This window comes from Eremomyces bilateralis (assembly GCF_010015585.1).
Source record: "Eremomyces bilateralis CBS 781.70 unplaced genomic scaffold P152scaffold_4, whole genome shotgun sequence".
Taxonomy (NCBI): Eukaryota; Fungi; Ascomycota; class Dothideomycetes; order Eremomycetales; family Eremomycetaceae; genus Eremomyces; species Eremomyces bilateralis.
The window spans coordinates 809,465-837,167 of NW_022985070.1; the positions used below are offsets into that span (position 1 = coordinate 809,465).

Sequence of the window (27,703 nt, forward strand, 5' to 3'; positions counted from 1 at the left end):
CTGTGATCAAGATTTGATCCCTGGCTCACCGCTAACTGGGACTGTATCGAATGGCAGCTCAATGTAATTCGCCGAAACACCACGACGGATACATGCGGATCTTGCAGAGAGTACGTTGAAGCTTTCCTTCAGTACTGTCACTTCAAAGCCACTCCGTGGTTGGCGAGTCAAGTTGCTCCAGTGAGATCTCTTTTCCCGTCAATATGGAGATGTTGCTTTCCGTTGAAGGCAGCTCAACACTCAGACACAGTATAGGTTCCGGGTCCCAGGGCTGCAGTTGTCAAGAAGCTTAATGTTCAATAATGCTTCGCTTGGATGTGAGTATGGCAGAATGCAGATGTTGGAAATGGCCAAGAATTCTGCGAGGGGGATTTAACTCAATTCACTGACAGCAAGTGGTGATGCTGGAAATGTATCCGCAGCGAGAGAAATGACTAGAACGGCCACGTGCCAGGCCTTTTGACATTCAGTCAGAGTTGGTCCTGTGTGCTCGGCCGAGATATTATTGGACTGAGTTGAATCCGTGATTGTATGAAGGCAAATAAACACTAAGCCGCCAGAAGGAGAAGGAAAAGAAACTAAAGGACGTGGCCGACGACAATTCAACAACAGAGGGAAAATGAGTGTAGATCATGCGAGCAGGACATTAAGAAAAGCCGGGAAAGGGTGAATAATTATGGAGGATCTGACAGCGTCTCAAGCCCTCCTAATCCAGCCGTTATTCGGGTCGTAGTTTGCAATTACTCCACGGCGTTTGGATATCATGTCAATGCAAGATTCATAGAAGATCTTGTTCGGATCCCAGAGGTCTGGAATTGACCTTACCAGGATATTCACGGGAGGGGACGGGGAATATGCAAATATGCGGCGACAAGGCGATCGCTGATTTCCAGACCAGCCCAGGAAATCGTTCGCAACAGCGCGAGGCCACCTGCTGAAGCCAAAGCGAGATACTGGATGATGAGCACTTTGCAAATGACGAGCCTCTTCTACGTCAAAGAGTCATTCGACCTTTTAGTTCCCGAGACAAGCTGTGACTATGAATTGTGACTTAGAGGGATAGGCAACGAGAGAGACGAGAGGAAGATATACCTAGTCAACCTAGTGGATGCCATCGATCTGACAACTTAGGGGACGCTAGCACGGCAGGTTGCATTAGCGATGCCAACGGCTATGACGGGCCACCTGGAGGCCAATGAGACCTTTGAAGTCTAATAGCCCCCTTCATTGATGGTTTGCAGCACCATGAGAGACATCTCTGCGGGAACAAAGTTGGAGACGCGCGATATACGAAGAGACTTTGCTTGAATAGCCCTTGTCGCGGCTCCGATGGGCCATTCCACTTCAATCTGGTCGTATATAACCCAGGCGGGGATAGAGAAACCACGATCCGGTTTCCTAGAGATTTGGTGTCGCTTCTTGTCATCTTCAGTGGTGCCTCCAAGACCTCTGCTCTTCAGTGCATTCAGTTCCTTTCTCAACGTCGCCATCGCTGAGAAAGAGAGATAAGTATTTCTTATCCTTGAACTGGGGCCGTCAACTGGTTCCTGGTTCGTCGGGAATGTGCATGAGATACTCGGTTTCTTCGCGGGACTGACCTGTCAACAGCATCCCTGGTCAGGCACTGGCCATGGGCTCATAGAAAGGTCTGTGACGAGATGTTGAGGCTCTTCAAGGTGCATGTTCAATACTCACCCAGCACAGCAGATGAGGGAATGGATGCAGGCATCCATCCGGTTCATACGAACTCAATGTCCCTACTTCGTTGCCCCCCCAATTTGCTAGGAATGGGCCACGCGGAGAAGAGTTCCGAGACTTGGCGTTTGCTGTACAAACAGCTAGGATCGTCTCGTTTAGGGATCGTGACCTGTTCTTTGGTGGCACTGGTGGCACAAGGACAGTTAGGACACAAGGACCTTCAATTCAACTTCATTGCATCAGAAAACGTGGGGTTCCGGGCCGGAGCGTAGCAACATGAACATCCGTTGTCCAGAACGGAGTGTAAGTATGGGACAGACATCTCAGTCCTGAATGCCCTATGTTAGCCAGTATCACAAGTTGGATCTTTGCCAGAAGAGCTAATTGTTCTTGACGTTACACTACAATTTCGTCTTCTCTTGACCGTTTCCCCTTTCTTCAATTCTAACATTCTGATGTGGAATCCCAAGGTACTCCCACATGAAGTGGAATCTGTATACGTTAGAACTCCTCGATGATGCCGATATGTTCCTACTTACCGATCACTGCCAAAGAAAGGCTCGGTTACCCCTTTGTCATTGGTGACCATCGACCATGGACACCCAAATGCGCCACAATCGAGAGCTTCCTTCGTGTTGTCATTAAGCTTCTGTTTATACTCTGGGGTATTCGCTGCCGCCATTATCTTTCGGACGTCTTCTTCTGAAAAATGGCGGGAAAGTGATTCTGCCATCACATCTGGTTTACTCAGATCCTTGCTCTGCTGCCACATTGACACCCAGAGCTCGTTGAAAGCATCTTCAAACTTGTCTTGCGAGTACTTGTCCTTCACATAAACCATGCACCGTTGAGGCTAGCAGATGAGCAGTCAGTGGCAGGATTCCAATCGTTGGAAGCAGAGTCGATCAACGGTGCTTACCAGCAATGACAGGATGGGAAAGAACTCGGGCGTTATTAACTTCACACCGAAGTATTTCTGTGCCCGATCGCTATCGTACGGCCCATAGTTCTTCTTCGCTGGAAGCGTCCATGGTGGTTTGTTACCTATGTAAGGGTTAGAGTGGATATGATCAAGCTGGGCGGAGATCTTACCGCTTCCTACATTGATGCCGCCCCTAAACAACAGTCAGCTATAGGTTCAACCATCAACGTCGCTACAGTTTTGATGGCCAAGAGCGTCTGACGCTCTCCACCGAGTATATCTGGTGGCGTCAAACTTCTGACGTGGGAGAATGACGAGAAACATCGAGGATGTCCCAGGGCGTCCTTGGTGACAAGGAATTCAACTACGTACAGGAATACTGGAACAAATCTGGCTCATATGTTAGACGTTTCTAGCAGCCATAGCTACGGCAATGATCTCACGTACTCAACATCAACGCCATGGGCTTTAAGTGCACTACGATTCTCCCGGAGGTATACCAACGCAAACCACGAGTACGGGGATACCTGAAAATGATGGTTAGCCCAGAGGTTTCCTCATTGAACGTCTACTGATGGCATGATTGGAAAACATTATGACGATGAAGGAAAGTAGTGTGATGCGTGGCCTGGGTGACTTACACAGTCCAGGTATGTTTTGATCTTGGATTGCCCCATTTTGAGAAGAAATGATGCAAAAGGATGCAAAAGGACGCAAAAGGCCTGGTGATGAGGTCGAATGTCGCGATGGCACGACACTCCTATTGCTTTCGTTGTCTTTTCTATTGCCGTAATCCCCGCAGTGTTGGACACCCACTCCTGTAACCCGTTATGGCTGCTCTGAGCGGCCCGAGGCTCTCTGTCGTACTAAGAGAACCAGCCACCTCCACGTTAGTGGCCTACCGGTGCTTGCAAGACGCGCTGATTGAACTGGATCAGGTAATTAACCGACTCCGAGGCCTGTTCACTAATCCTCATTTCGCTGCTTCAGGAGCTGCGTGGTGAACGACATCATCCCGTAGCGATGAGCCGCCTGGATATCTGCAGCAATGTGGATTATCACAACAACCGACGGCAGATATATAAGAGCTATACGTTAGACCTTTGGGGTTTGGACAGCCCGGAATCTTCGAGATTCGCTCCTTAAGCTATCATACTCCAAGCTATCAGACTCCAAGCTATCAGACTCCAAGCTATCAGACTCCAAGCTATCAGACTCCAAGCTATCATAGGTACCCCAAGCTATCATACTCAAAATGGAGCACGAGAAAGCAGTTGCTTTAGTGGTGGGAGCATCGAGAGGAATTGGAAGGACCATCGCAATAGATTTGGCAAGGTACGCAATCCCGCTTTCGCACACAAATGATTCAACCTTACTCACGATTCATAAAGGAATGGATATCGAGGTCAGTAAACCCAAATAGCCGTCTGGCTGTGCCTCTGTTGAACCTGAAGCAGTTGTCGTCGCTGCAAAGACAACCTCAGATGCAGCTCGAACCAAGCCTTTTCCTCCCGATCCCAATTCTCCACAGTCCACAATCAATACTGTCGCTCGCGAGATTCACGAAGCTGGTGGGGAGGCCACAGCAATTCCGGTTGATACAAGGGACTTTGAGAGCGTCACAAACTTGGTGGATAGCACGGTGAAACTATATGGTCGCCTCGATGTCCTGGTCTACAATTCTGGAGCCATATATTGGGCATCTGTTGAGAACACGCCAATGAAGCGGTTCCAGCTCATGCAAAGGGTTAACGTTGAAGGCATGAAGATTCCTTCTAGGCGAAGGATGTGGCTAATTTGACCAGGCTTATATGGCACGATGCAAGCAGCACTTCCGCACTTCAAAACACAGAACTGGAAAGCTCGCATCATCGTCGTGAGCCCGCCGATCTACTCCCGCTTTTTCCGAGGCAAGACAGCGTATGCCATGGGGAAAGTAGGTATGAGTGTCTTAACCAAGGGATTGGCTATGGATTTCGAGCGTGAAGGGAAAAACGACATAGCCATTACAAGTATATGGCCTGCGGCGGCAATAGAAAGCGCCGCAACGCCAGACGCGTCACATCGCCCTGAGCTTCGCAAACCGGTAAGCTCGAGTTCCTATACCCAATAGAAGGCATCGCTAATTGTGACCAGACAATCTTTTCCGACGCAATATTGGCGATGCTTTCGGCTCCTGTTGCCACGGTGAATGGGAAGTTGGAACTCGATGAAGACTTTCTTAGATCCACAGGAGTGTCCGACTTCTCAAAGTATTCGCTGATTCCAGGAGCTAACCCCCGACGAATCATGCCAGCGAAGTTCCCAGAACTGACAGTCGCCGAGCAAGACGATGAAGGACGCCGTATGGACAGTTCTAAACTTCGGCGGGCAAAACTGTAGGTCTATGAGCTTTGACATTGTGTTTCGTTATTCCGTGAGCAATTCAGAAGGGCTGGTGGGCGGCATGTAGCACAACTGACATGGGGATCCATATTGGCACTCACCGTCCAGCCAGCCGTTATTCTCACCTAATGGATCACAATAGAAATTTCATCTTTCTCCGTCCGAGTTATCTCAAGATAAGCGTGATTTTGAACGTTGAGAGAGAAAACAGGTTGACCTACTGAAGATACGAAGAACAGTTTCTGCCAGGGAAGTCAGGTTAGCTCTCTATCCTTTGCGCGTCGTCTCCGAGCGTGCAGCGTCTCCGAGCGTGCAGCGTGTGCCAAACTTTGGCGGCATGTGGAATTCTTGCATTGCCAGTTCAGTTAGCTCTTCCGCAGCCTTCGGTTTTCGAGGGGGCTATTACATCCTGAATGTCGTTTTCTCTACCATTGGATAAACCTTCGACCAAACTGGCTAGCAATAGTCTATTTCCCGTGCTTACATAGTATGGTGTATGACAGTATCGCCCTATTTTCCTTAATTTTCCTTTTCTGGCGTTATTTTCATGAAAAATCGCAATTCCGATATGAGAACAGGTTTACCTACTTGTCCTTGCTTGACTTGTTGTCCTCTGTATGATATCTCTTTCTCTGGTCAGTTTCGAGCACCTGGAATGCATAGTACAAGAGCTGCATTTCGAGGAAATAATCGATCATTCCATTTAAATCTCTGCGCGAGAGTACAGACCGCGTGCTGAAATGGCGCAAGGGGTTCTCGTCCTCGAACACGGTGCAGCCGCGGAGACTCGGTCTCGCATTTTCTAAATATCCATGCATTGGTACCTGTCTCTCATTGAGGTGTACGGCGTGTGACTTCTCTGGACGAGATTCCAAACAATTAATGGCTGTATGAAATTGAGCTTGTGCCCCGACCGCGTCGATTCAATTGCCCTGGTACACACCAAGTTCTGGGAAAGCTGTGCATTCAGAAGACTGCACTCTTACACAAAATCATATGCGATTCTCCATTGTCACGGTGGTCAAATCTCATGCAGGAATGTTTGTATGGTTGTTTCTCTCACAGGTATTCCTAATATGTAGGACATTCCTCGCGGGCCACATGCCTACGCGACCCGCGGCGATCAACAGGGAGACATCGAGTTCTACTCGATTTAATAATTGGGTTGCCTGGGATCTGCAAATTCTCCGCACTCGCTGATTCGCTTCATTGTTAGACCGTTTGACCGTGTTCAGCTCTCGCGAATTGTTTTCGCTCTCATATTCACCCGTTTGATACGAGCTGTGGCGTACTAGGCCATAGTGATTGGCACAAGGTATCTCGGCAGAGGCCGCATCCCTACTCTCTTTTTTTTCTGCTCGTCGGCGGCGTTATTGCGAAACCGAATCTAATAGGATACATCGACCGTATTGGGCCAGGTGGACCTTTGGCCCAGAGAGAATCTGATCTGGCGAACCGCTTCCGCAGAGATCTAGAGACCAATTCGCTCGAGCCGTTATCTGCCAACAGTCTAACGGCACGCCAGTTTTCGACCGTATCTTGCCCGCAGGATGACCTGGAAGTCGATATATCGAACTCCAAGTACTACCAGGTTCTTTGCTACAAAAAGCTTATAGGGACTGACTCCATCCCGCCCAACGATGGAGAGACGGGGACTACATTGGATGGGTGCATTAGTGGATGTTCGGCTGCTACTGATTGCGTTGCAACCATACAGTACGAGAACATTAAGGCGATCCTGGATTCAATCCCACCCATTTTCGATGTAGCCAGACTCTCTGTACGAGAAGTCAACGTTACGACCGTCCCAACGTGTCCCGCCGATAATGACTCGTTCTATTTTGCAATGGACGACGATCAAGTCCAAATCGCCTGTGGATTCGATATCAATGGGGCCGACCTCTCAATACGGAGCCCTCACGTTTTAGGAATGAATTGAATATTTTACTTCCTACCCAGCTAATGATTGCGATGGTGTAGTATTTCTTGGGCTAGACAGTTGTTACGCTAAATACGGCACGACTGCCTTTACAGGCGATGGAAGTTCGAGCCAGCAGGGAGCGATAGCGAGGAGAGACCCCACTGACAGGAGCTGACTATCCAATCGATGATGGAGCGACCTTCATTGCAACCACTGGAAAAGGATTTGAAGTCATTTGTTACCATCGTCAGCCAGGCGCAGATGCGCCAGAAGGGGCCATGGCGAATGCGGGAACTTCACTCGCTGGCTGCATTGATCATACGCGATCTTGCCTGGGGGTTGGCAGTTAGGGTATTTTCTTTCTAGGAGGGTAATCTACCGTACATGTCGGCATTTGTCGGGCTATGTTGATATGCTTCTAGGACTTGCTACTTCAAAGCCGCCACTAGCATCGAAGGCGTATTCCACACGAACGTAGTGGCCGCGAGGAACCTCCCTCCTACCTCTACAACCAGTGCCTCTACGGGAGAGGAGCCTAGTACCTCGACAGCGGAAACCAGTATCTCCGACCCGTCTACTACCACGACAGTAGAGGAGTCCAGTACCTCCGATACCTCCAGCATCTCTACCATGGAAGAGACAACCACCTCTAGTAGCACGTCGACCGTCGAAGAGACAACTTCCGACACCAGAACTTAGACCGCAGAGACACTACTTCCGATACTAGCACATCGACCGCGGAGACAACTACTTCCGATACCAGCACGATAACTATAGAAGAGACGACCGCCTCCAGTAGTACCTCCAGCACCTCCTCGACTATCGACGAGACATCTACGTCCATCAGCTCCTCAACAGCAGATGAGACCACTACGCTAACTAGGTCCTCGACTTCAGAGGAGGCATCCACATCTAGTACGAGCGCCGGGGACACTACCACGTCTAGTGCCATGTCCTCGACTACAGAAGGGAATACGACGTCTAATATTAGCACCTCAAGCACGGTGGAGACGACGACATCTATGAGTAACCCCTTCAGCGTGGAGGAGACGACTATGACGTTGTCTAGTAGCAGCTCCTCGGTTCTGGACGAAACAACTACTTTCAGTAGCACCTCGAGCGCCGAAGAGACGACTACCTCCAGCGGCAGCTCCTCTATTGTAGAAGAGACTACTACATCTACCAGCATCTCAGGGGTGCCCACCTCGGCAACATCAACTTCATTCTCAGACACCTTAACCACGGAATCCACATCAACATTCCCCTCCAGCTCCTCCTCATCGAGCCCCCTGTCTCCATCTCCGACGGGAATCACATTCCCTAAGGCAAATGTTACCATGGTGACGATGTCCAATTTAAACCAGACGTACATCCTTTATTGTGCTTCAGACAACCCAGGTGCAGCAGATACAGGAACACCCTGTATAGGGATATCCTTTATTTCTTGCTTGGAGTATTGTTCCACAATATCAGACTGAATCTGTCGCCTCTGGCTCTAACAATGCAGCATCGGGGAACTGCTGTCCAAAGAAGGCCGCAGGGACGTTAATCTTCGCACCAAATATTTGGATCGCACTCCTGCAGGATCTGCCATCCAGCTCAACATCATCCTCGTCAATAGGAGAGCCAACTTCACCTACATCAAGCACTTCAACCGGTACAATTTCCGCCATCCCTCTAGCGATTCCTCCACAACTGGCTCAGATACCATCTCCACTGATTTAAGTAGCTCGTCCTTGTCAGACTCAAGCAGCGGCTCAGATTCATTCCCTTCGACGAGCTCGATTCCGAGCAGTACCTCAACTGAAAGCTCCTCGAGCTCAATTCCAAGTATCAGCTAGTTCCATCCCCTCAACAAGCCTCGATTTAACCACGTCCGAAACTATTAACGGCAGCAGAGCCTCCAGAGTCAAGGTCTAGTATTACAGTCAGTAATGCCGAAAGCCTAAATGGATAGTTACAACTGCTAACTAATCATAGATTCCAACGTCAACATTTCCTAGTTCTAATTTAATTACCGTTACCACAACTACCCCAGGCTCCGTCATAACGACAACCGTGTTCATCACTACAGGCGCCTCGGTTGTAACATCGATAATAGTAACTAATTACCCTATTAGGAACAACAGTGATATCGACGCTACTAGTAACTACCACTGAAATCCTGACTGTTACGTACACCACAGTATCTGGAGGATCCACCACTTTCGTCACAACAACCAGCATTTCTGCGTAAGTCGCTTCCTAAAAAATAGGTAGAGATCCCAGACCGATGAATCATACAGTGGTCCTACCGCGACAGCAACGACGTTTGGAGTGAGCACGATAAGTCTTCTCTGCTTTCAAATTCTAACAGTAGCATTCGCAAACTAATATTCTCGTCCATTGTTATCTAGAAGGGACAGGCACTGTCTGTGTACCACTGGCCACGCCGTCATCAACCAGCTCAGATACGCTATCATCGTCAACCGGCTCGAACACGGTATCAACGTCATCAACCAGCTCGGATACGGTATCGCCGACCTTCACCAGCTCGGACACGACATTGTTGTTGTCAAGCAGCTTGATCTGGACATCACCCAACCACACCAGGTCGACTAATACAGTGACTGTTTCCTCCACTCAAACCGGTTGCCGCACAAGTACACGAAGTATTATAACTATCACCCCCTTTCCGAGCATATGAGGGCTAAATGCATTGAGTTCAAAGTTCATCTTGTTGGACCATTGTGTTTCTATTTTAGGCCCGGAAGCCGCCGGATTTCTGCGATTCATTTTCCCCTTTGATCTTGTTGCGAAATCTAATAGTGGATAGTCGGATTGAGGCACACGCTTGGAAACGATCTAATTGAGGGAATAGCATATTTAGATTGCTAATGAAACAAATCCATGAGGTAAATCCGCCATCCTGACCTTCGATCATCCGGAATTCTGGAAGGAATGTGGTTGTAAAGATCCATCGACTTGGGCCACTGCACGATTCTGCACACTTGTTATTCCGTTCGACAACATAAAATGGCCCCAAAGATCATAAATAGTTCCAAAGGCATCATAATGCGGCTAGGAGGAATGTGTAACCCCGCTTAAAGAAAGGGATTTCTCTTTGATCCTTCTCTGGCCAGGGGTTCAGGAGTAAAATGACCCAGGTCCATCACGGCAGCTTTTCATTCGGCCAATCCCGCAGTGCATGTCCTTTTTTTATATAATTTTTATATAACTAGTTAGAATAAGTGTTATGGTCCCAGGCCACAGGCCTGGGACTTTGAGTATGGCTGACGCCACAGGGATGTGGCTACGGTAGTGGATGGCATCAAGGAGATAGTCATGTAGGAGCTATGTTGAGGAGCTATGTTAGGGTAGTAGAGAGAAGAGTCGATATCTCGCGCGCAGAGGCGCTAGGAGATTTCTTCCTTCTCTCTCTTCAGTTTAGATCAACGAAACTTGGTAATCGCAGATCTTGCGCATCCAGACCGTGTCAATAAGAGCCCCTTGGTCCGCTCCGCTAGGCTATTACTATAGAGACTTTGCTCGTTGCTTGCAAGACAAACAAAGGGGTCACTCTACCACACGGCACACTGGAATATTCAATTGCATGGGTAGGGAAGAATTACAGGATATTTTCGCCATTGACAAAGGATCACTTGATTTCAAGAGGACGCGTTTCGATAGCGCAGCACATGATCTCCTGACAGTTCCATTGCCGAACTGATTGATGACAGCATTCAATACTAGCTAGTATCAGTCGCTTCCCGATTATCCCGAAGCATATCGTATTTGGTTCCAACACCCTGCGTCTACCCGGTGGCTCATGGCTGCCACTGGCAAAGTACTTGGGTGTTATGCAGCCCCATTCATAAATGACAAACGCCGCCTCGTGTTGACTACCCAGATTCCTGGAGTCGACCGTTAGTAGAAAATTCTTGATCTTGGCATTGCGAAAGAATGAGGCAAGGTCGCGATGGCAATTTCATTTCATTATTGGGGCAGATGGAAGCCTCCAATTGGCGAGAGACAGTGAGACAGTGAGAGTGACTGGCATCGTATTTCCTGAGCTCCGCATTGTCGATTGCCTTCAGAATTCGATCGGATCTAATAGTAGAGATCTAGAGATGCAAGTACTACCCACTTCTGGTCTGCTGGATAGGTAAGAACTAAAAAGAAAAAAAGCAACAAAGCTACACAGCATTCCCGCGCCCCCCACCTCCACAATATGAACTCCTGCATTGACCACATGTATATTGCAGTGCCAGACTTGCACAGATCCGTCAAGTGGCTTGCAAACCCGAGATAATACCCTTGTTCATAAGTGAACTTTTACCCTCCATCAAAGTCATGATGCCAACGTCTTTCATCGTCCTCAAACTTTTCGACATGAGTTTCGAACATCTGAGAGTGAAGAGCGGGAACAGATATCCCAGTATACATGCGCCCTGAATGCTCCCTAGCAGGATTCTAATGCAAATCCGCTCCCTAGCAGAAGCTTGATGCAAGTCTACTCCCTAGAAGGAGCAGAGGGTATCAATGTCTTTGAGTTCGCCCAATGAAACCAGAAAAACAATTACTCCCAACGTCGTAGCTCATATTCCCAGGCATCAGTTGCTGTGGGCTTGACTCATCGTGGCGCCATGTGCAATCAGAGGCATCGTGACAGTTTCGTCACGGTCCAAGTGGATTTCGAGCGTCCTCCCCTTGAACTCGGATTTCTGGAGTGCCGCCACTGCAGCATCTGCTTGGCCTCCAAAATCAAACAACGCCGTGGCAGTCAGCTTGAATCGTCCTTTTGTGGAGGGATTGCGACGAACGACGCATTTGTTAACCGTGCCAAAAGGTCGGAGGAGTCGCTCAATGTCAGCCTTGCTGACAGAGAAGTGCAAATTCGACAAGAAGACGCCGCGACACTCGGTTCGGACAACTCCTTTAACAACATTGACCGGAATGCCATTCGAAGTGGTATATATGGGGTAGTTGGATCTCGAGGACGACGGAGGTGTGATGTTGGTCGTATACGGGTTGGTCGAAGCAGCCTCTGGAACAAATACTGGCACGGAATAGACGGGCACAGAATTTCTTTGCGCTGGGGCGTACACCACAGCAGCTGGAATAGGTACCCCAACCATATCGTTCACCGAACAAGTCGATGTAGCCGGAGAGGAGGACACAGAGGTAATGTCTGAACCAAGCGAGACACTAGAACTGTTGGCAAGGGACATGCTTCCCGGTGGGACGGAGGCGGATGGACTCCACATGCAGGTCCCAGGGAGACAATTGCACTTGTGCCCTGGAGGAGAGAGTCCGCGATGAGGACAAGATGCGAAAGGGTAACAGTTGCACTGGAGGAGTTGCGGGGGAGCCCCGCTCGTGTCGAAGTGATGAACACTGAGGGGTCGACCGCCACGGCTCCTTTTAGTGAACCCAGCTATAACTTGGTTAGCATTCGCCTGGCTGAAATCAGTGCAGACCATTCATGGATGACCATCTAAGTCAGGTTCAACTTACCGTACACCACTTTAGCATCTTTTACTGAAGTCAGTGAAATGTATCCTCCACAACCCTTTTGGACAGTCCAGCCGGGAATGGAGTGAGGCAACATCGTCCGGACGTTGTCTTTCAAGAGCCTGAAATCGAAACTCCGGGGAAGCTAAGATCGTTATATTAGTTGAGCGATCCAAAGAGAGCGACGATGAAAGTGAATGCTGGTATCCGTACTCCTTTGATGACGATGAGTTGCGTTCCTGTCTCTGAACGCGTGGCGCCATGGCCGGTGTGAGCTCTGGGGGCCATGTTCGATGTGTATAGGTGACCAAGTTGATTAGCGACAAATCCACAGACTGAAGGGAATCAAAGGTCTCTTCTACGGAGACGGAGTGAGCGTCCTATCCTATATACTTATCCGCCATCATTGTAGATAGGGCAGTCATATAACTTTGGCCTTTGCAGTTTGCTCCCTAAAGACAGGGCTGCTACTAGGCGTGTCCATTTTTACCTCTGTATTAAAGCCACATTCGATGTGATATGTCGCTCTGAAGGCTTCCATGGATCCCATTGGACATTATCCATGGTCAATAGAGTCAAGAATGATGAGCGTCTAAGCGAAGTCGATCTCAGTATCCGGAGCCCCTTCCAGGAACTCCAAAGCGGGCACAGACTATTAGTCCTGTAGGGGATACTCAATAAGGATCGGACCCTCGTCAGTCGCCAGTGCGTCGCCCTTCCTTCCGCCTTCCGCCTTGTGTGCTTTATGCCTCCATCTCGCAAATCGAGTGATCGACGCCATAGAGAACTTGGTGACGTGCAGTAAACGACCCGGGCACGGCGGACAGGGACGTCGCCATAATCCTGAGATTACATGATTGGCGGGGGGATGCGGGCCGCGCGCTGTGACCTGGACGGCTGGACGCCACAAGTTGTCCAACAGCCGTGGGCCGGAGCGTCGTCTCCACCCACACTCAGACACTCTCGACCGTTTGGCAACGGTCTATTCACGTTAGACGTTAAGTGCCCTGAAAGCCTCGAACCCAATGAAGCCTGAAGGCCATGTGCTGCCACAAGATTGATCATCTCGACACTGAACCTGGGTTCGGTCCAGGCTGTCTAGCATATATAATGTCACATAACAGGCTCGGTCCCTACGAACTCGCCACTTGGACGCTCGCATCTGGCAGGTCTGTCACCTTCGTCAAATATGAACTTTGCTTGATGCTCTCGATCGAGGATTCCAACAAGCTCGCATGGATGGTGGGTCTCTATCCGGCGGCTGCGACTTGCATTGGGCAGTGGTGCCGCAGTTCTGCTTGGCAAGGTGCTCCAGTTAGTAGAATGAGCTGCTTTGCCATACGTAGTAAATGCCACATGTCTCTTATTGACGGGAAAGCCCGAATTAGGCAAATCCTCCGCGACCTGGTTCCAACGGATTAACCTCTGGCGCTGGAAGTCATGGTGTTGACGTGCATGGAGCCGGCAAAGAGACGCCACACCCTAACTTGGCGTTTTGCGTCAACAAAGCAGTCTGCCGTTGGTACTTGGTAGCCCCCTGGAGATTGTTCAGACCAAAGCAATGTCAGAAGTGAGGAGAGGTACGTTACTAAAGTAAGCCATCACTGGTATCTATCACAGTATCGAATAGCGACCTTGCTTCCGCGGGTAAATCCCTTGCTGAGTTTGGAAGAAGAACAGTATGGGTTGAAGTCATCCGGTCCAGAAATAGTGATCTCGAATTCAGAGAGAAAACCAAAGTCCTGTGTGTATTTGCTTCCTACATTTTCAGTTGCACGACATATGGCATCGGCTCCTCGCATCAGGCTCCAAAGGCACCCTTCCTTGCCAATTTGAAATCATTCTATCGCTGTCTTTGGCTTTCTACTCATCTCCATCCCGCGCGGCCCTAGACTCGGATGTGGACTTGCAGGCCGTGACTCTGCGGCGGAGGTCATTGCTGCTCATGGCCAGGTCTGCCACAGTACGAGCAGGACGAGGCCGTGGCGATATCGACTTCTGGACACGCCTTGGCGGCCGAAGAAGGTAACATCCTCGCTGTTTCAGCGGGAGTCGATGGTGCTGTTGCCACTAATTTTGAAGTCTGGCCTCTGTAGTTTCGAAGATTGTTGGCCGGTAGGATACACTCCTTGACATCTGTCCCGTTCTGCGCTTTTGGGACTCGTTCTAGAAACTTGGACGTATTCCTCGTCTCGGTGCGTGGGTTGGATGGATTTTCCATTTGTCGGAACTTCTGGCTTCGATGATCGAAAACCCACTGATCGTACGGCCCAGAAATTGCGACGCCGTCTGCGTCCCAAGCACATACCCAGCTTTTCTCGTCATCAAGCCTGAAAAAAATTGCACGCTCATATTTCTTTATGTTGGCATTTTGACTGTCTGTTTCGGAGTTCTTCCTCTTGAACAGCGATGATTCACTGTTCATCGTGGTTGCGCTGTTTAGCCGCTTCATTTTTGGGAGATCATCTTCATGAATGACCCCTTCCTTCTTGCGACTCTCGTAATCCTCTTTGAACAAATAGCGACGCAGAATCAAGGATAGGACAACGGGCTTTGGACACGGTAACTCTTCCCCACGATCGGAATCCCGTGCCAAAAGCTGCCAGCCTTTTCCAGCTTCATATACATATAATCCTGGCTCAGGATTGTTCCAATGCTCGATGGTTCGCCTCCCAAAGCCGGGCCTGCCGGAAAACCACTCGGAGGCATTAAAGAGGGCTCGAGTGACCAAGTACAAATTTGGAGCCATGTTGAACGAAGACACAATGAGGGAGCAGAGGCGACAAAAGTTTACTGGAAAGCTTCAATCAGCAAATCGTCCCCAGTGCTTGGATCAGTTTTCAAAGACTCGATGGTTTCTGCGGTAAGGAACCAGAGGCTCGGGACGACTCGTCATGTAGTTTCCGGGAAAATTGGAAACATAGGACAATGATCCGAAACGAATTGCAACTCACGATGGAAGAGTGAGGCTCTGATCACGCTGCCATAATAGATTGTCAGATTCAGTCTATGCAGTGTAATGTCAGCTTGATCTTGGGATTATACACTACAGGACAGTGGAACAGGGATGGACTGAATAGTTCTCGCCCGACGTACATGTAATGATGAGACGATGCCAAGAATATCAATTTGAACCTGTACTTCCGCAGCGAGTGCTAAAACGCTCGACGTAATTGACCACAATGGAAGAAAAGATAGCGAAACGTAGGGCGAGTATTTCGAATCCGTACAATTGCGAGGAGGCCGGGGGCATTTTGAGTTTGCCGGGAACTGGACACAGCGATAACGGCCATATCTTTTTTATATTTCCTACATGGCAGCTCTTGCAGCTTTTTGCGAGAGATCTCCGAGCGCCAAAGTGCGCTCCCATGCTGTGGTGTCTTGGGTCCTATCAGCTCCTCAACTCCAAGTTGCAATGTAAAATGATTCTTAACCAATAATATGCCAATCTTCACCCTCGTGCAGCACTGATAAGAGTTCATTATCATCCTCCTTGCCAAGCACTGCTCGAATAGTACATATCTGCTGTGGTGGTCTTCCAAATCCATGGCTTCGGTGCAGCAACACCGCTGTCGCCCAGAGGATCTGCTTACTACGCCCAGGTGGGTAGATAATTAGTAATTAGGTATAGCGGTGTGAACCTCCTCGCCAAAAGCGTACCAGTATCCGAATCAGCTTAGGATCATCCGGAACGCCTAGCCATTGTTCGGTAATTTGAAGTCGGCCTTCAGATGCAGTCTATTGTGGCCAGCGAAGAGTTGCCCGTGAATGCGGTTGAGGTTCACACGCATTTTGCTCGAGCTGGGATCATTATCAAGTTGGTCAAGCAGCGAACGGTCCGGGAATTGTAATCGTTTCAAACGAGAAGCTACTGGTAGGGTACTCATGAAATGCCGTGTTCCCTTTGGAGGGTGCTAGGTTGGTTTGCTGCTATCAAGTGTCGTCCTAGGATACTGGAGTCATTAGCATGCATATAATAATATCTCAATGCACTGTCCACACAGCAGACCACATATTCACTCAGCGTGTAGCAACAAAGTAGTTTGGAAATCTGATTGAATTTTGACCCAACAAACTCCATGATGGCTGCACTGAAGGATCCGATTCATGTTATGCACATGCCATAAGCGATGCACCCGGGAACGGTTTGACCCTCGAAAGTAGGTCCATTTTTGCTCATCGATACAACATCCACAACTACGATTCGGTCGTCACCTTCGCCTTGCCGTTCGTCACCTTCACACCAAGTTGTCGCGCGCGGGCAACAATGTCCACTCGCTTCCTTGCCGACACAGCATGTCCGATCCTGGGATAAGTCAGCGACAACCATACGTTTGCGGGGGTTGACTGGTGAGATAGTTTCAACGTACTCTGCGGCGTAGGTGCGGTTGTGCATGAGGAGGAGCTCGACGTCGTTGGTGTTCTTGACGAGGAAGGCCTTGTGGCCCGAGGGCGTCATGTGGCGGGTCTTCTTGTTGGAGCCATAGCCGATCTAATTGTATAGCGAATGTGAGCAATCGATTCAAATGATCCCACGCCACGGAAACGTTGGGCGCTGAAGGACCCAGTTTGGTCCGCGGATTGATGCTCACCTTTGGCATGGCAGCCTGGCCCTTGAACCTTCTTCGCACTCGGTTGTCGATTCCCTTTGGTTTCCTCCAGCTGGGATCGACACGCATGAAGCGGTCGCTCTGGTGGCGGTTGAAGCGCGCATTGTCTACAAGTCACGATGTCTTAGCCAAATTTCCAAGCCACACCATTTCCATAACGATCGATATTCATCGAGATGATCGGATTGAAGGCGTAAATGCAGAATATTGTGCTCTCTCGCTTTCGCGGGGAACTTCGGGTCATTGGGTAGAGGTTCGGACGATGAGTTGGGAGACATACGCTTCTTGACGATCGGGACGTGTTTCTTTGCGGCGACCATCTATAAAAACGTGAGCAGAGTACTCTAACGGCTGATAAACAGCGATTAGAATGCGGGAAGAGACATACCTTGAATTGCTGCTGACGTCGCGGTCAATGTACGGATTTGGGGATTGATGGTGCAGTGTACACTTTGTGAAGTTGCAAAATTGCAGGTTGATAGTGGACGGGAAAACACTAAGCCGAATTAGGCGGGTAAAGCGAGCAGCCACGCACCCACACAGCCACATAAATGTGGCGCAGCATAATTAAGGTCACGTGCATAATACCGCATTCAATAGACAGAACCAGTTCACTAATTACAGTTCCTCCATACTGTTGTGGCATCAGTGGTAGCTACTTACTGGACCCTTCTGCCAAACTGCCAATGTCAATTGGAGTGACACCGAGACTGATTGCGTGCTACAAATGGAACCAGCCACCTGATCCTACTCATTCTCCATGGAGCTCCCGTCATGATTACGGGCTAATACCGCGCCCTATGAGCGAGGCTCCCCCAAATCATACGGCAAGAGGGAACTCCTGAAAGCTGGCCGTCATTCCATCGTTGCTTGCCCAGCCGACTCCGCGAGCAATATACTAATACCGTATCTGAGATTTTATTCCCTCAATACACAATCATGGCCGGAGAAACCGTAGCGACAGCGCTTGCAAAGGCCATAGGCAGGCCAGCTTTCATTTATGGCACAGCGTGGAAGAAGGCCGAGACGACGAGATTGGTCCAAGAAGCCCTCGCCTCGGGCTTCACAGCTGTCGATACCGCTGCTCAGCCGAAACACTATCGGGAAGACCTCGTGGGAAAGGCGTTGAGGAACTCCTTCGAGTCCGACATTATCAGTAGAGAGAGGCTTTTCGTATGTGCAATGATCGAGCGCCTGGTACACAGGCGGGACACCCAGCCCGACACTAATAGAGGCGACAACTCAGTTTCGCGCTAACTATTTATGAATAGTTACAGACGAAATTCACCGCACCTGGCGGACAATCCCTCTCGAACATACCGTACAACCCAGATGATGAACTCCAGGTTCAGATCGAGACCAGCGTGAAATCGTCTTTCAGGAACCTTCGCCCACGAGAAGAGACCGAGTCGGAAAACGAAACATATATTGATTGCTTGCTCTTGCACTCCCCGCTGGACACTCTCGAAAGCACCGTACAAGCGTGGAAGGTATTGGAATCGTACGTCCCCAAGCGGATTAGGCATCTCGGCATATCGAATGTCGACTTGCAGATACTGCAGGGGCTCTACGATAGTGTCGAGATCAAACCGGCAGTTGTGCAGAACCGGTTTATTCCGATGACGGGCTACGATGTGGAGCTTCGCGAATTTTGTGCAGATAAGGGCATCATGTACGAGTCTTTCTGGACCTTGACTGGCAATCCGAATCTACTCCGGCTTGAATCTGTACAAGATCTAGCAGCGAAGGTCAGAGTGGCCCCTGAAGTCGGTTGTTACGCCCTAGTTATGGCACTCGGCATTACAACCTTGAACGGAACTACCTCGACAGAACACATGAAGGACGATCTCGCTGGGGTTCTCAAGGTGCAAGAATGGGCAAGCGAACATCCAGAGGAGTGGCAGAAGGCTAAAGATTCCTTCCGTACTTTTATTGGAGCTATGTCAAAGATTGACACATTAGGGTAATTACACGCGCCTGGTTATACGACTGACTGTCCCGTTCAAGTGCAGATGTAAAAGTATAATATGCCCATATATCGTAACTTAAGACAATTGACTCCACGGTTTTTGCCTTTGCCGTGAGTTCCAGTGCAGTGTTCTCGATATACTGTCGATCCAGTCCTCCTGTTTTCGGTCCAGGGGCAGGATGCTCGGGAAGGGATATCGAGACGCTGAAATAGTGACATAATCACCTGGATGTAACTCCACACTGTCTGCATATCAGTAACGAACATGATTTGCATGGAAACGGTGGTCCATACCGGTCTCTTCCATCAAAACTTGCCCATGAACCTGCTCTCGCATCAAACGGAACGGCAACCCTCAACACGATGGTATCGGGTAGAATGATGGGGCGAAATGAGAGAGTATGTGCGCAAATCGCGGTAAGTAATATCACGGGATTTTCAGGGTGACAGAGCGATCCACCCGCCGCGAGGTTATATGCCGTCGAGCCCGTCGGTGTCGCAACGCATACGCCGTCCGCCTGGACCGTCGTGAAGTGCTGGTCATCGCCAAAGACCTCGAGCGTCGACATGGTGGGATTCGGGCCGCGATCGATCACGACTTCGTTCAAGATATTATAGGAACCGGCGGGCCGGTGGGTGTGGTCGTCGTCGCTCTCCTCTCCGATGAGCTCCTCGACGATGTCCCTGGAACGCGGCAGTTGGCCCTGCTGCGAGCGCATGATGGTGGCCTCGAATCGAAGCCTTAGGCTCACGGTGATCCCTTCCACGAACGAGCGGGACAGCGTCGCCTGATAGGCATTGTAGTCGAATTTGGTGAGGAATCCCATCGATCCGCAAGCAAAGGCGAGAAGAGGAGGAACGATCTTTTGAAACAGCCAACTCGCATAGAGCACCGTGCCGTCTCCACCGAGCTGGTGATATGTTAACGGTTGCTTCTATGATTAGCAAAGCATATTGAACATACGGCAATGACAATGTCAAATGTGTGTGGATATCGCGCACATAGCTCGCTGTTCCAGAACAGAAGTCGATCTTTAACCGTCGGGTACTTGTTTAGCATACCCTTCAAATCAAACCTCTCGTCGTGCTCCAATGTGTCCTCCACATATCTGGACATTGTCCTGTCAGAACAAGGCATTGGACTACACTGTGAGACTCACACTTTACAATCCGAGCCCTCTTTGATCAAGAGCCACTCCGCTATCTCTCTGACCGATTTGATGATATTTCCATCATTCGCCTTCGCCAGCAAGAAGATGTTCCGTACCTGGAGCTTCAGCTTGAGGGTGGATAGCCTTTTCGCCAATTCCCGTATTCCAAACGCCATATCCCTCAGCTCCTTCTTTGTAAGTAAACGTGAATGGACATGTTCGCGGCCCTCGACTGGTTCGGGACGCTTGTCTGTATGTTTGGTTAACGGCTTATTATCCGGTCTGAAACCACTCGGGGAAGTGATACGCTGTTCCTCGATGATGGAATGGACAATGCAGTGGTGCGGTATATCATGGTCGAGGGCTTGATTATTGGACGGGACGAGGGAGGACTTTCGACGATGCTCGGCTTCTTCGTTGAAGACTACCTGCAATTCTCATTTAATATCTAGTGTGCTCACAAAGAAGTCAGAGCACTTACCTCCAACGCTTCTTGGGCGTGTTGAGCATTAGTGGTGCTGATTGACCGGTGGTTGTTATCATTCTCCGCGAGGATGTTAGTTCGAACCAATGCCTCCCTCGAAAATGGAAACTCACCTCTGGCATTTTGAAGACAGGCGATGGTGTGGCCAGCTATGTTCCAGGTATAGTCAAGTACCGTACTGCGTGGACCTTTCAATCTGTTCCTACGAAAGGGATGCTTGGATGTGATTCTAGGAATTGGATAGCTCCGAGACTCTGTATTAGCCGATCAATATATCTGCTGTTGACCCCGCCTAATTACATCATGCAATCCAAATGAGGTACTAGCGTTCGGCACCCATTTGTACATTCGGCATTATTTGATAGTCGTATTGCAATTGATGTGGACACAATTCTGCTTGTCACATTTCGTCTCTCGGCATTAAAGTGAGACCAAAGATTGTAGCTGAGGCTCAAAGGCTTCAGCTGAGGTGCATAGAAGCAAGACGATATTCGCTCCTTTTGCCCCGATCACGCATCGGTAACCTGCCCATCAAGACAGCCACTTTCTGTCAAGTACCGCTGCAATATAAAGACTCCTCCTAAAGAGGAGGTTTGACGTTCTCGAGGACATCTTCGATCACACCTTCCACTGTGACACCATCCAGGAGCTTCCTGACCGCCTGAAGCGAACTTCCCCATTGAAGACTTCTTTCATCCTCGGGCTTCGTCACAGCGAGTCTATGCGCGTAGATTTTTCTCGCCGCCAGCACCACAATGGACGGAGTGACATAATTGACTCCATGGAGTGGTGCCATTACATTGACAAGGCTGTGGAAATGCCGTGTTGCCAGTGCTGAGACGCCTCCACCTGCTGCTCTGTGCATGCGAAGATGGACCACAATATCATGAAGGTATCCTCTTACTTCCGTGTTCATTTTGACCTGTGTTGAAAGTGTCTTCAACGATTCCAACTCGTCTACGCTGATGAATGCCCTCTGAGGCGGTGTCCTCTGGTGACTTGGAAGAGGGCCAGGTCTGACAGAGTCCCGTTGCGACACGCTTTCCTCGACTCCGTTGATGGTACGGTTGGATTTCGTCACATTGGGCGTATCATCCTCCGGGAGATGAGTGTGAGACATAAAGAAATGGTCATTCAACATCCCATTCAGGGTTTGCGTTGGCGGTGAAGTGACCAGTCCAACGACTATGAACCGTTTCGGAACCGAGTATACCGCGTTGCGAGTAAACATTCGTTTACCTCTCATCAGCTCAAGGATCTGGATCTGAATCGCATGAGGGGCGAAATCGAGATTCTCAACAACCACTGCATTTGCAATTCGTTTGCTGCCGAGTGCCAGATCGGCGGCAAGGCTGTCATCGTCTCCAGAACGGGTATCAATAAGCAAACTCTCGGCCAGATCCTCTAACGTCATGGTTTGATGACAATGCAAGCGTATAGTCTGCAGGCCGACAAGATTGAGGCATATCTGTCCATATTAGCTAATTGATTTCTGGGATACAATGATACCGCATACCAGCTCGACTTCTTGTGCAATGAGGTCTTTTTGCGCCTTGTTACTTCGAATCAGGACATGCTGTCCAGCTATTAAACCCAGAAGCACTGCCAATTCGAGGTCGCTCATTGTTCCAGCCTTTTCGGTTATACTTTCCGAAGCCATCGTGGTCAGGACTTCCGAAGGTATTGTCAGAGGGCCGGCTGAGCACTTTCAAAGGTACGAGTCCTTTTCTAGTCATATTCCGCCGAATTCTCGCGGAGCCAAGGTTGCATCATGGAGTGCTGAAAACATTAGGACGATCATGCCATAGCTTCCAACAGCTCTGGTGAGCGACTATGTAGACTCTGAATGAAGATCTGAAGAATACCTGTAGTTAATTAGGTGAGTTAAAGTCACTTGAAGATGGAGGAGGGGATTTGATATGAATTGATTGATTGATTGCTGCACACGTTCGGGCCAACTTTCATTCGGCCCACGTGGGGAGGATTTTTTTGCAACTCCAGAAACGTACAGGGCAGCCTCCTTGCAGGCCTTGGCGTAGCCTATACGTATCCATTCTTAGTGATCGGTAATCCGCAGTATTGTTCCAACCGCTACCTAAATGTTTTCCAAATCGGTGCCATACAAGTTGCATCACGTGAACCAGAGTAACCTTCACGCATCGAGAAATACAGCAGAGCGGGTTGTTTTGGAAGGCGTGCGTCAACCATACACAGCCCCTCCCTAGCCTTATCCGCATTTTCCCAGTCTACAACCACGTCCCCATCATGTTTCATTTGCTTCTTGACAAGAAACGATAGTTGAGTCTATCGAGAAACTCATTTGGTGGAACACTTCCCCGTTCAAGCAAAAACCAGGCGTCTATTGAAGCGCAATGGCAGTGGGGGACTGAGCCTGACAGACGACCTGGTGGCGACGATATCCCTCGAAAATACGCCATCCTCTCGCATACATGGATACATGGTGAGGAGGTCACATTCGAAGAATTTAGAAAAGGGATGCGAAAGCACACAGTTGGGTATAAGACGATCGAGTTCTGTGGAGAGCAGACCGCTCGTGATGGCTTGGAGTACTTCTTGCTGCATCGATAAGTCAAACAGCACCGAGCTATCGAAGGCCATGATGCCTCGGAGACGGAGCACTTTGTTGCGCGAGAGACAGAGCTCAAGGAAATACACCAAACACTCAGTGGTGATGGTAGTCGTCGCATCGCTGTCCTTCACGGGTTGGGAGGAATCGGTAAGACACAACTGACGGTTGCATATGCGAAGCGTTATCGAGACAGCTACTCGGCAGTGCTCTGACTCAACGCCAAAGATGAGGGTTCTCTTAAGCAGAGCTTTGGCAATGCAGCTAGGAGGATACTACAAGAACATCCGTCTGCTCAACGTCTCGGTGGTGTAGATTTGAGAGGGAGCTTGGGGGAGGTGGTAGAGGCCGTCAAAGGGTGGTTGAGTCTCCCCAACAACACAAGATGGCTGGTCGTCTATGACAACTACGTCAATCCAAAAGTAGCGGGCAACACGGATGCTGCGGCATTGGAAATTCGGAAGTATCTTCCCGAATCACATCAAGGATCGGTTATTATCACTACGCGATCGTCTCAGGTCACCATTGGCCATCGCACTCCAGTCCGAAAGCTGGAGAACGTGCAGGATTGCCTTGAAATACAATCGAATGCGTCAAGTCGCAAAGAATTGATAAGTGGTAGGAAATTTCTTAACATATAGGAATTATTCTAACTGAACCGACAGATCCCGACGCAGCTAAGCTTGTAAAAGAGTTAGACGGACTCCCTCTTGCACTTGCAACATCTGGAGCATATCTCGAGCAAGTGACGACCAGTTTGGCGGAGTATCTTCGTTTATATACGGAATTATGGTTGAAGCTGCAAAAGAAAAGTCCTGAGCTCAGCTCATACGAAGGTCGACTCTACTCCACATGGGACATCTCCTATAAGCAGGTTCAACAACAGAACCGACTTTCGACCCGGCTCCTACAACTGTGGCCATATTTCGACAATCGGGATCTCTGGTTCGAACTTCTTCTCCACAGCGATATAGGTGATCCGGAGTGGGTTCGCGAGTTTACTGAAGACCGAGTAAATTTCGACGGCGCAATTCGGGTGTTGTGCAACCACGGGCTTGTGGAAGCAGACTCGACTTCGCAGAAGAAGGTGGAGTCTCAAGGGTACCGCATGCACAGCTGTGTACACTCGTGGACTCTGCATATTCTAAATCCAGAGAGGAATAAGGAGATGGTGAGACTCGCACTGAAATGTATTGGGTTACATGTTCCTGAAACTTCAAGTGATCAGTCGTGGATTACGCAGCAACGGCTTCTGGCGCATGCGGCTGGCTATTCATCGATACGCAAATGGCGGGATGGAGTGGGCAGTACACAACCTGGGCGACCTCTACTCTGACCAAGGAAAACTGAAGGAGGCAGAAGAGATGTACATACGAGCGCTGCAAGGATACGAGGAGGCACTTGGACCGAAGCACACATCAACGCTCGACATGGTCAATAACCTGGGCCTATTCTACGCCGATCAAGGGAAACTGAAGAGGCAGAAAAGATGTACATACGAGCGCTGCAAGGATACGAGGTACTGGACTCCGAGCCCCTTCCGAGACACCGACCAACCCTCAACACTATACGGAATCTCGGCGATCTCTTTACAGCCAATCAGGCGGGAATGATATAGACTAACTTTTTGACAGAAGAGCTCGCAGACGATATGAGCAGGACAGGGGAAGCGGCCGAGATGGTAGATGAGAAGGATGCAAAGAGAAGACGTCGGTCATTTGTGAGAAGATTTATGCATAAACTCGTAAGATGAAGGCAGTTATAGTGATTCGACAAGAGATACCCCATTTAGCAATTGATGCATAGTTACTGTTTTTTATTCTCATTGGGATGGATTGTCAGGTGATGTTCATGATCGGATAGGGCAGCAATTTTGCAAAGGTTTAGAGGCTGAAACGATACCGTGGCGCACTGGTCACTAAGAATCGATACGTATAGCTTACGCCAAGTCCTGCAAAGACGCTTTGCTCTGGGAGTTTTTGGAGATGCAAAAACCGGAAGCCAATTTCGGATCCCACTGTACGGACTACGGATAGCTCTTTAGAGTGAGAAATTAAGGGACTTCCTGCTTTGGAGCCGTCAGGCGTCAGGTACCATAATTAGGTGTCGCTCCTCACAGCCCCCTGCTCCACTGTTCCTGCCAAGTGCCTGGACAACAAACTTTCCCATTATCACCTCCATTGTGTTGTCACGGCGTACCAATGACCAGCTGCACTCAGAATTTCCGGTTCGTCCACGCATACCCGTAGCACATATCATCCGTACACACATCTGTACACACGGCATTGTCGCTACTACAAAGGCGTGGACCAATCACCCACTGACCTGTGGCCAAGTTTCAAGGGCCAATTGTCATTTCAATCCTATTCGGTTTTCCTTCGCTTTGCCTACCTCAATGCTCTTTGTCAGACCGAGACGAGTCTGAATTGGCCTGATTCCCAGCCTGGGGGCTGACGACACAATCTATGTGGATATGGGAAGCTGAGAGAACTTTTCGTCAGGGAATTCAGGATGTGGAGCGACGAGAAATTGGACGCTTTGGAAGCAAAGACGAGTGGCCTGACTACGGTGCTCGACCAATATCGAGAACTCCTCGACAATTACCGGCGTCTTAAAAGTGATTACGAGGAAGAGAAGGAATCCAGAGAGAAATACAAGCGGCTTGCCCGTGGACAAGAACGTAACCCATTTGTCTTGGTGCTCGTAGATGGAGACGGGTATCTTGTAAGTACATCCCTTCGCTGTTCAGCACTCCACCGATTTTGTTCATTGGAGACTCGGACTGACTCTGTTATTAGTTCAAACATGAGTTATTGAAGCTCGGTCACGATGGGGGCGTCACTGCCGCCCGACGCCTCTCAACCGCCATCGGAAAACAGGTAGTTCGCCTGGATAAGGATCTCGAGGATTGCCGCATTATGGTCAGGATATATGCGAATCTACAAGGACTGTCGAGGGCTTGCTCTAGGAGCGGCCTCTGTGGCAATGAAGCCCGGGCACTATCACCCTTTGTAACGGGATTTACCCGCTCGCAAGACCTGTTCGACTTCATCGATGCCGGAGAGAAGAAGGAAGGGGCTGATTACAAACTGCGAGAAATGTTTCGTCTCTTCGCGGAAAACGGCCAGTGTAAACACATATTCTGGGCTGGCTGTCATGATACCGGGTACCTATCGCTACTGACACCATACAAAAATCGGTCCGATAAGGTGACACTTATCGGCTCTACTCTAGAACTCCCCGACTTTATGAGTCTGGGCCTACCCTTGATCGAACTTGATACTGTTTTCGAGCGCTCGACACTGGAAGCGTCAAACGGAAGCACTTCAACGTTGGGATTGGACGGGCATCGAGGTTCATCTTTCGCCGCACCGACCAAGAGCAACGCAAGATCATCTTCAACCCAAGTTTGCCAGCATTTCTTAACGACAGTAAGTATTTTGTATTGCAGTTTGCCAGAAAATAGAGCAAATGATCTCCTGGAGGCTTTGCCGCATCATTTTGTTCGCCAAACTGACATGATTTGCAGCCTGGATGTAAATTCGGCACTAAATGTCGATACGTCCATCTACTACGCGATGGGTCGGCCGCACGGCCTCAAGATGAGCCATACGCGCGACCGAAATCTCAAATGAAGTCTCAGTCAGAACCCTTTCCTCCAGCTGCGAGTCATAAATCGTCGGTATACCTTTCCAAGGAAGATACAGCTGGGTTAACCGGCCCGCCCCTGGGACGTCCAATCCCCTTGAACAAGTCCGGCGAGCGACTCGACACTATTGTACCCAAACCGAGCAAAGAGGACGAAGCCGCGTATTGGCGGCGAGCGAAGGCGCACAAAGTTTGCAACAAGCATGTGCTAGCTAACTCCTGCCCCGATCCACACTGTCTGTACGACCATGGTCACGTCGATCCGGGCATCGTGGATGTTATCAGGAGCTTGAATCGGAGATATCCTTGCCCTAGGCAGGGACGGTGTAGGCGTGCCGACTGCTTTCTCGGCCATATCTGCGTGAGAATCGGTTGTCAAGGACGAAGCACGGGGTGTCGCTTGACCTACAATATGCATACCATGTCACCGACGGTACGCGAATGGGTTGCTGCGGAGGACGCTGAACTGGATTCATCTATCGGCGCGCAGGATGAGGGAGACCGCTCGGTCGGCTCTCCCGATTCCGACGATACAAACGGGGTGTCTACAAGGTTTGAGGATGAAAGGTTGCCGGAACTCATATTGTAAGCAATCGAGAAGGTCATAGACTGGGAGGAAAGGCGACTAGAACCAGCTATCGGTGGTTTACTACAACTCGTTCTGTTTTATGGACATAGTGGGATACAGTGTTATGCAGTACTCCATTAGAGCGAGAACAACCCACTTTAGGATCAAAGCAATATTACGGAGCCGTTTACGGAGCCGTTTCCGATAACGTCCGCTTGAGGTTTGCAAAATCGAATTCTGATTGGTCAAATGAGGTTCTGGAAACCT

The 27,703-nt window shown here is 49.6% G+C and overlaps 11 protein-coding genes across 11 annotated transcripts; 4 read left to right on the forward strand and 7 right to left on the reverse strand.

Moving 5' to 3' along the window:
• Window positions 1–2,046: 2,046 nt before the first annotated feature.
• Window positions 2,047–3,662, reverse strand: P152DRAFT_456032 (thioredoxin-like protein). The gene is made up of 7 exons (XM_033678913.1): window positions 3,262–3,662; window positions 3,068–3,147; window positions 2,993–3,010; window positions 2,791–2,813; window positions 2,618–2,742; window positions 2,238–2,551; window positions 2,047–2,190 (listed from the first exon to the last, which is right to left on the reverse strand). The coding sequence occupies exons 1-7, from the start codon at window positions 3,295–3,297 to the stop codon at window positions 2,100–2,102; spliced, it is 687 nt and encodes a 228-aa protein (XP_033536625.1). The 5' UTR covers window positions 3,298–3,662; the 3' UTR covers window positions 2,047–2,099.
• Window positions 3,663–3,875: 213 nt separating this feature from the next.
• On the forward strand, window positions 3,876–5,002 carry P152DRAFT_464882 (putative oxidoreductase,short chain dehydrogenase; the record flags this gene model as incomplete). The annotated part of the gene is made up of 5 exons (XM_033680594.1): window positions 3,876–3,955; window positions 4,012–4,025; window positions 4,078–4,380; window positions 4,426–4,706; window positions 4,757–5,002. The coding sequence occupies 5 exons, from the start codon at window positions 3,876–3,878 to the stop codon at window positions 5,000–5,002; spliced, it is 924 nt and encodes a 307-aa protein (XP_033536626.1).
• Window positions 5,003–7,328: 2,326 nt separating this feature from the next.
• Window positions 7,329–8,265, reverse strand: P152DRAFT_498790 (uncharacterized protein; the record flags this gene model as incomplete). The annotated part of the gene is made up of 2 exons (XM_033682287.1): window positions 7,329–7,637; window positions 7,729–8,265. 2 exons carry the CDS (start codon window positions 8,263–8,265, stop codon window positions 7,329–7,331), a joined length of 846 nt encoding a protein of 281 aa, XP_033536627.1.
• A 3,253-nt stretch (window positions 8,266–11,518) lies between these two features.
• P152DRAFT_447271 (uncharacterized protein) lies at window positions 11,519–12,707 on the reverse strand (the record flags this gene model as incomplete). Its single annotated transcript, XM_033677981.1, has 3 exons — window positions 11,519–12,342; window positions 12,423–12,564; window positions 12,633–12,707. The coding sequence occupies 3 exons, from the start codon at window positions 12,705–12,707 to the stop codon at window positions 11,519–11,521; spliced, it is 1,041 nt and encodes a 346-aa protein (XP_033536628.1).
• A 1,232-nt stretch (window positions 12,708–13,939) lies between these two features.
• P152DRAFT_241825 (uncharacterized protein) lies at window positions 13,940–15,575 on the reverse strand. Its single transcript, XM_033674629.1, has 4 exons — window positions 15,516–15,575; window positions 15,374–15,426; window positions 14,009–15,212; window positions 13,940–13,956 (listed from the first exon to the last, which is right to left on the reverse strand). The coding sequence occupies exon 3, from the start codon at window positions 15,166–15,168 to the stop codon at window positions 14,353–14,355; it is 816 nt and encodes a 271-aa protein (XP_033536629.1). The 5' UTR covers window positions 15,169–15,212; window positions 15,374–15,426; window positions 15,516–15,575; the 3' UTR covers window positions 13,940–13,956; window positions 14,009–14,352.
• A 1,041-nt stretch (window positions 15,576–16,616) lies between these two features.
• On the reverse strand, window positions 16,617–17,594 carry P152DRAFT_471649 (uncharacterized protein; the record flags this gene model as incomplete). Its single annotated transcript, XM_033681081.1, has 6 exons — window positions 16,617–16,725; window positions 16,790–16,911; window positions 17,012–17,136; window positions 17,310–17,349; window positions 17,418–17,429; window positions 17,565–17,594. 6 exons carry the CDS (start codon window positions 17,592–17,594, stop codon window positions 16,617–16,619), a joined length of 438 nt encoding a protein of 145 aa, XP_033536630.1.
• Window positions 17,595–17,672: 78 nt separating this feature from the next.
• Window positions 17,673–19,090, forward strand: P152DRAFT_431178 (aldo-keto reductase-like protein). Its single transcript, XM_033677414.1, has 2 exons — window positions 17,673–18,202; window positions 18,301–19,090. Exons 1-2 carry the CDS (start codon window positions 17,969–17,971, stop codon window positions 18,994–18,996), a joined length of 930 nt encoding a protein of 309 aa, XP_033536631.1. The 5' UTR covers window positions 17,673–17,968; the 3' UTR covers window positions 18,997–19,090.
• P152DRAFT_480108 (ATP-NAD kinase) lies at window positions 18,921–20,859 on the reverse strand. Its single transcript, XM_033681748.1, has 6 exons — window positions 20,747–20,859; window positions 20,631–20,693; window positions 20,159–20,577; window positions 19,963–20,107; window positions 19,293–19,909; window positions 18,921–19,240 (listed from the first exon to the last, which is right to left on the reverse strand). The coding sequence occupies exons 1-6, from the start codon at window positions 20,753–20,755 to the stop codon at window positions 19,075–19,077; spliced, it is 1,419 nt and encodes a 472-aa protein (XP_033536632.1). The 5' UTR covers window positions 20,756–20,859; the 3' UTR covers window positions 18,921–19,074.
• Window positions 20,860–20,877: 18 nt separating this feature from the next.
• On the reverse strand, window positions 20,878–22,715 carry P152DRAFT_480109 (uncharacterized protein). The gene is made up of 2 exons (XM_033681749.1): window positions 22,150–22,715; window positions 20,878–22,101 (listed from the first exon to the last, which is right to left on the reverse strand). Exons 1-2 carry the CDS (start codon window positions 22,291–22,293, stop codon window positions 21,214–21,216), a joined length of 1,032 nt encoding a protein of 343 aa, XP_033536633.1. The 5' UTR covers window positions 22,294–22,715; the 3' UTR covers window positions 20,878–21,213.
• Window positions 22,716–23,190: 475 nt separating this feature from the next.
• Window positions 23,191–24,833, forward strand: P152DRAFT_447276 (uncharacterized protein; the record flags this gene model as incomplete). Its single annotated transcript, XM_033677982.1, has 4 exons — window positions 23,191–23,370; window positions 23,469–23,838; window positions 23,886–24,321; window positions 24,449–24,833. The coding sequence occupies 4 exons, from the start codon at window positions 23,191–23,193 to the stop codon at window positions 24,831–24,833; spliced, it is 1,371 nt and encodes a 456-aa protein (XP_033536634.1).
• An 898-nt stretch (window positions 24,834–25,731) lies between these two features.
• Window positions 25,732–27,457, forward strand: P152DRAFT_471654 (uncharacterized protein; the record flags this gene model as incomplete). The annotated part of the gene is made up of 3 exons (XM_033681082.1): window positions 25,732–25,944; window positions 26,019–26,651; window positions 26,750–27,457. The coding sequence occupies 3 exons, from the start codon at window positions 25,732–25,734 to the stop codon at window positions 27,455–27,457; spliced, it is 1,554 nt and encodes a 517-aa protein (XP_033536635.1).
• Between the last annotated feature and the right edge of the window lie 246 nt (window positions 27,458–27,703).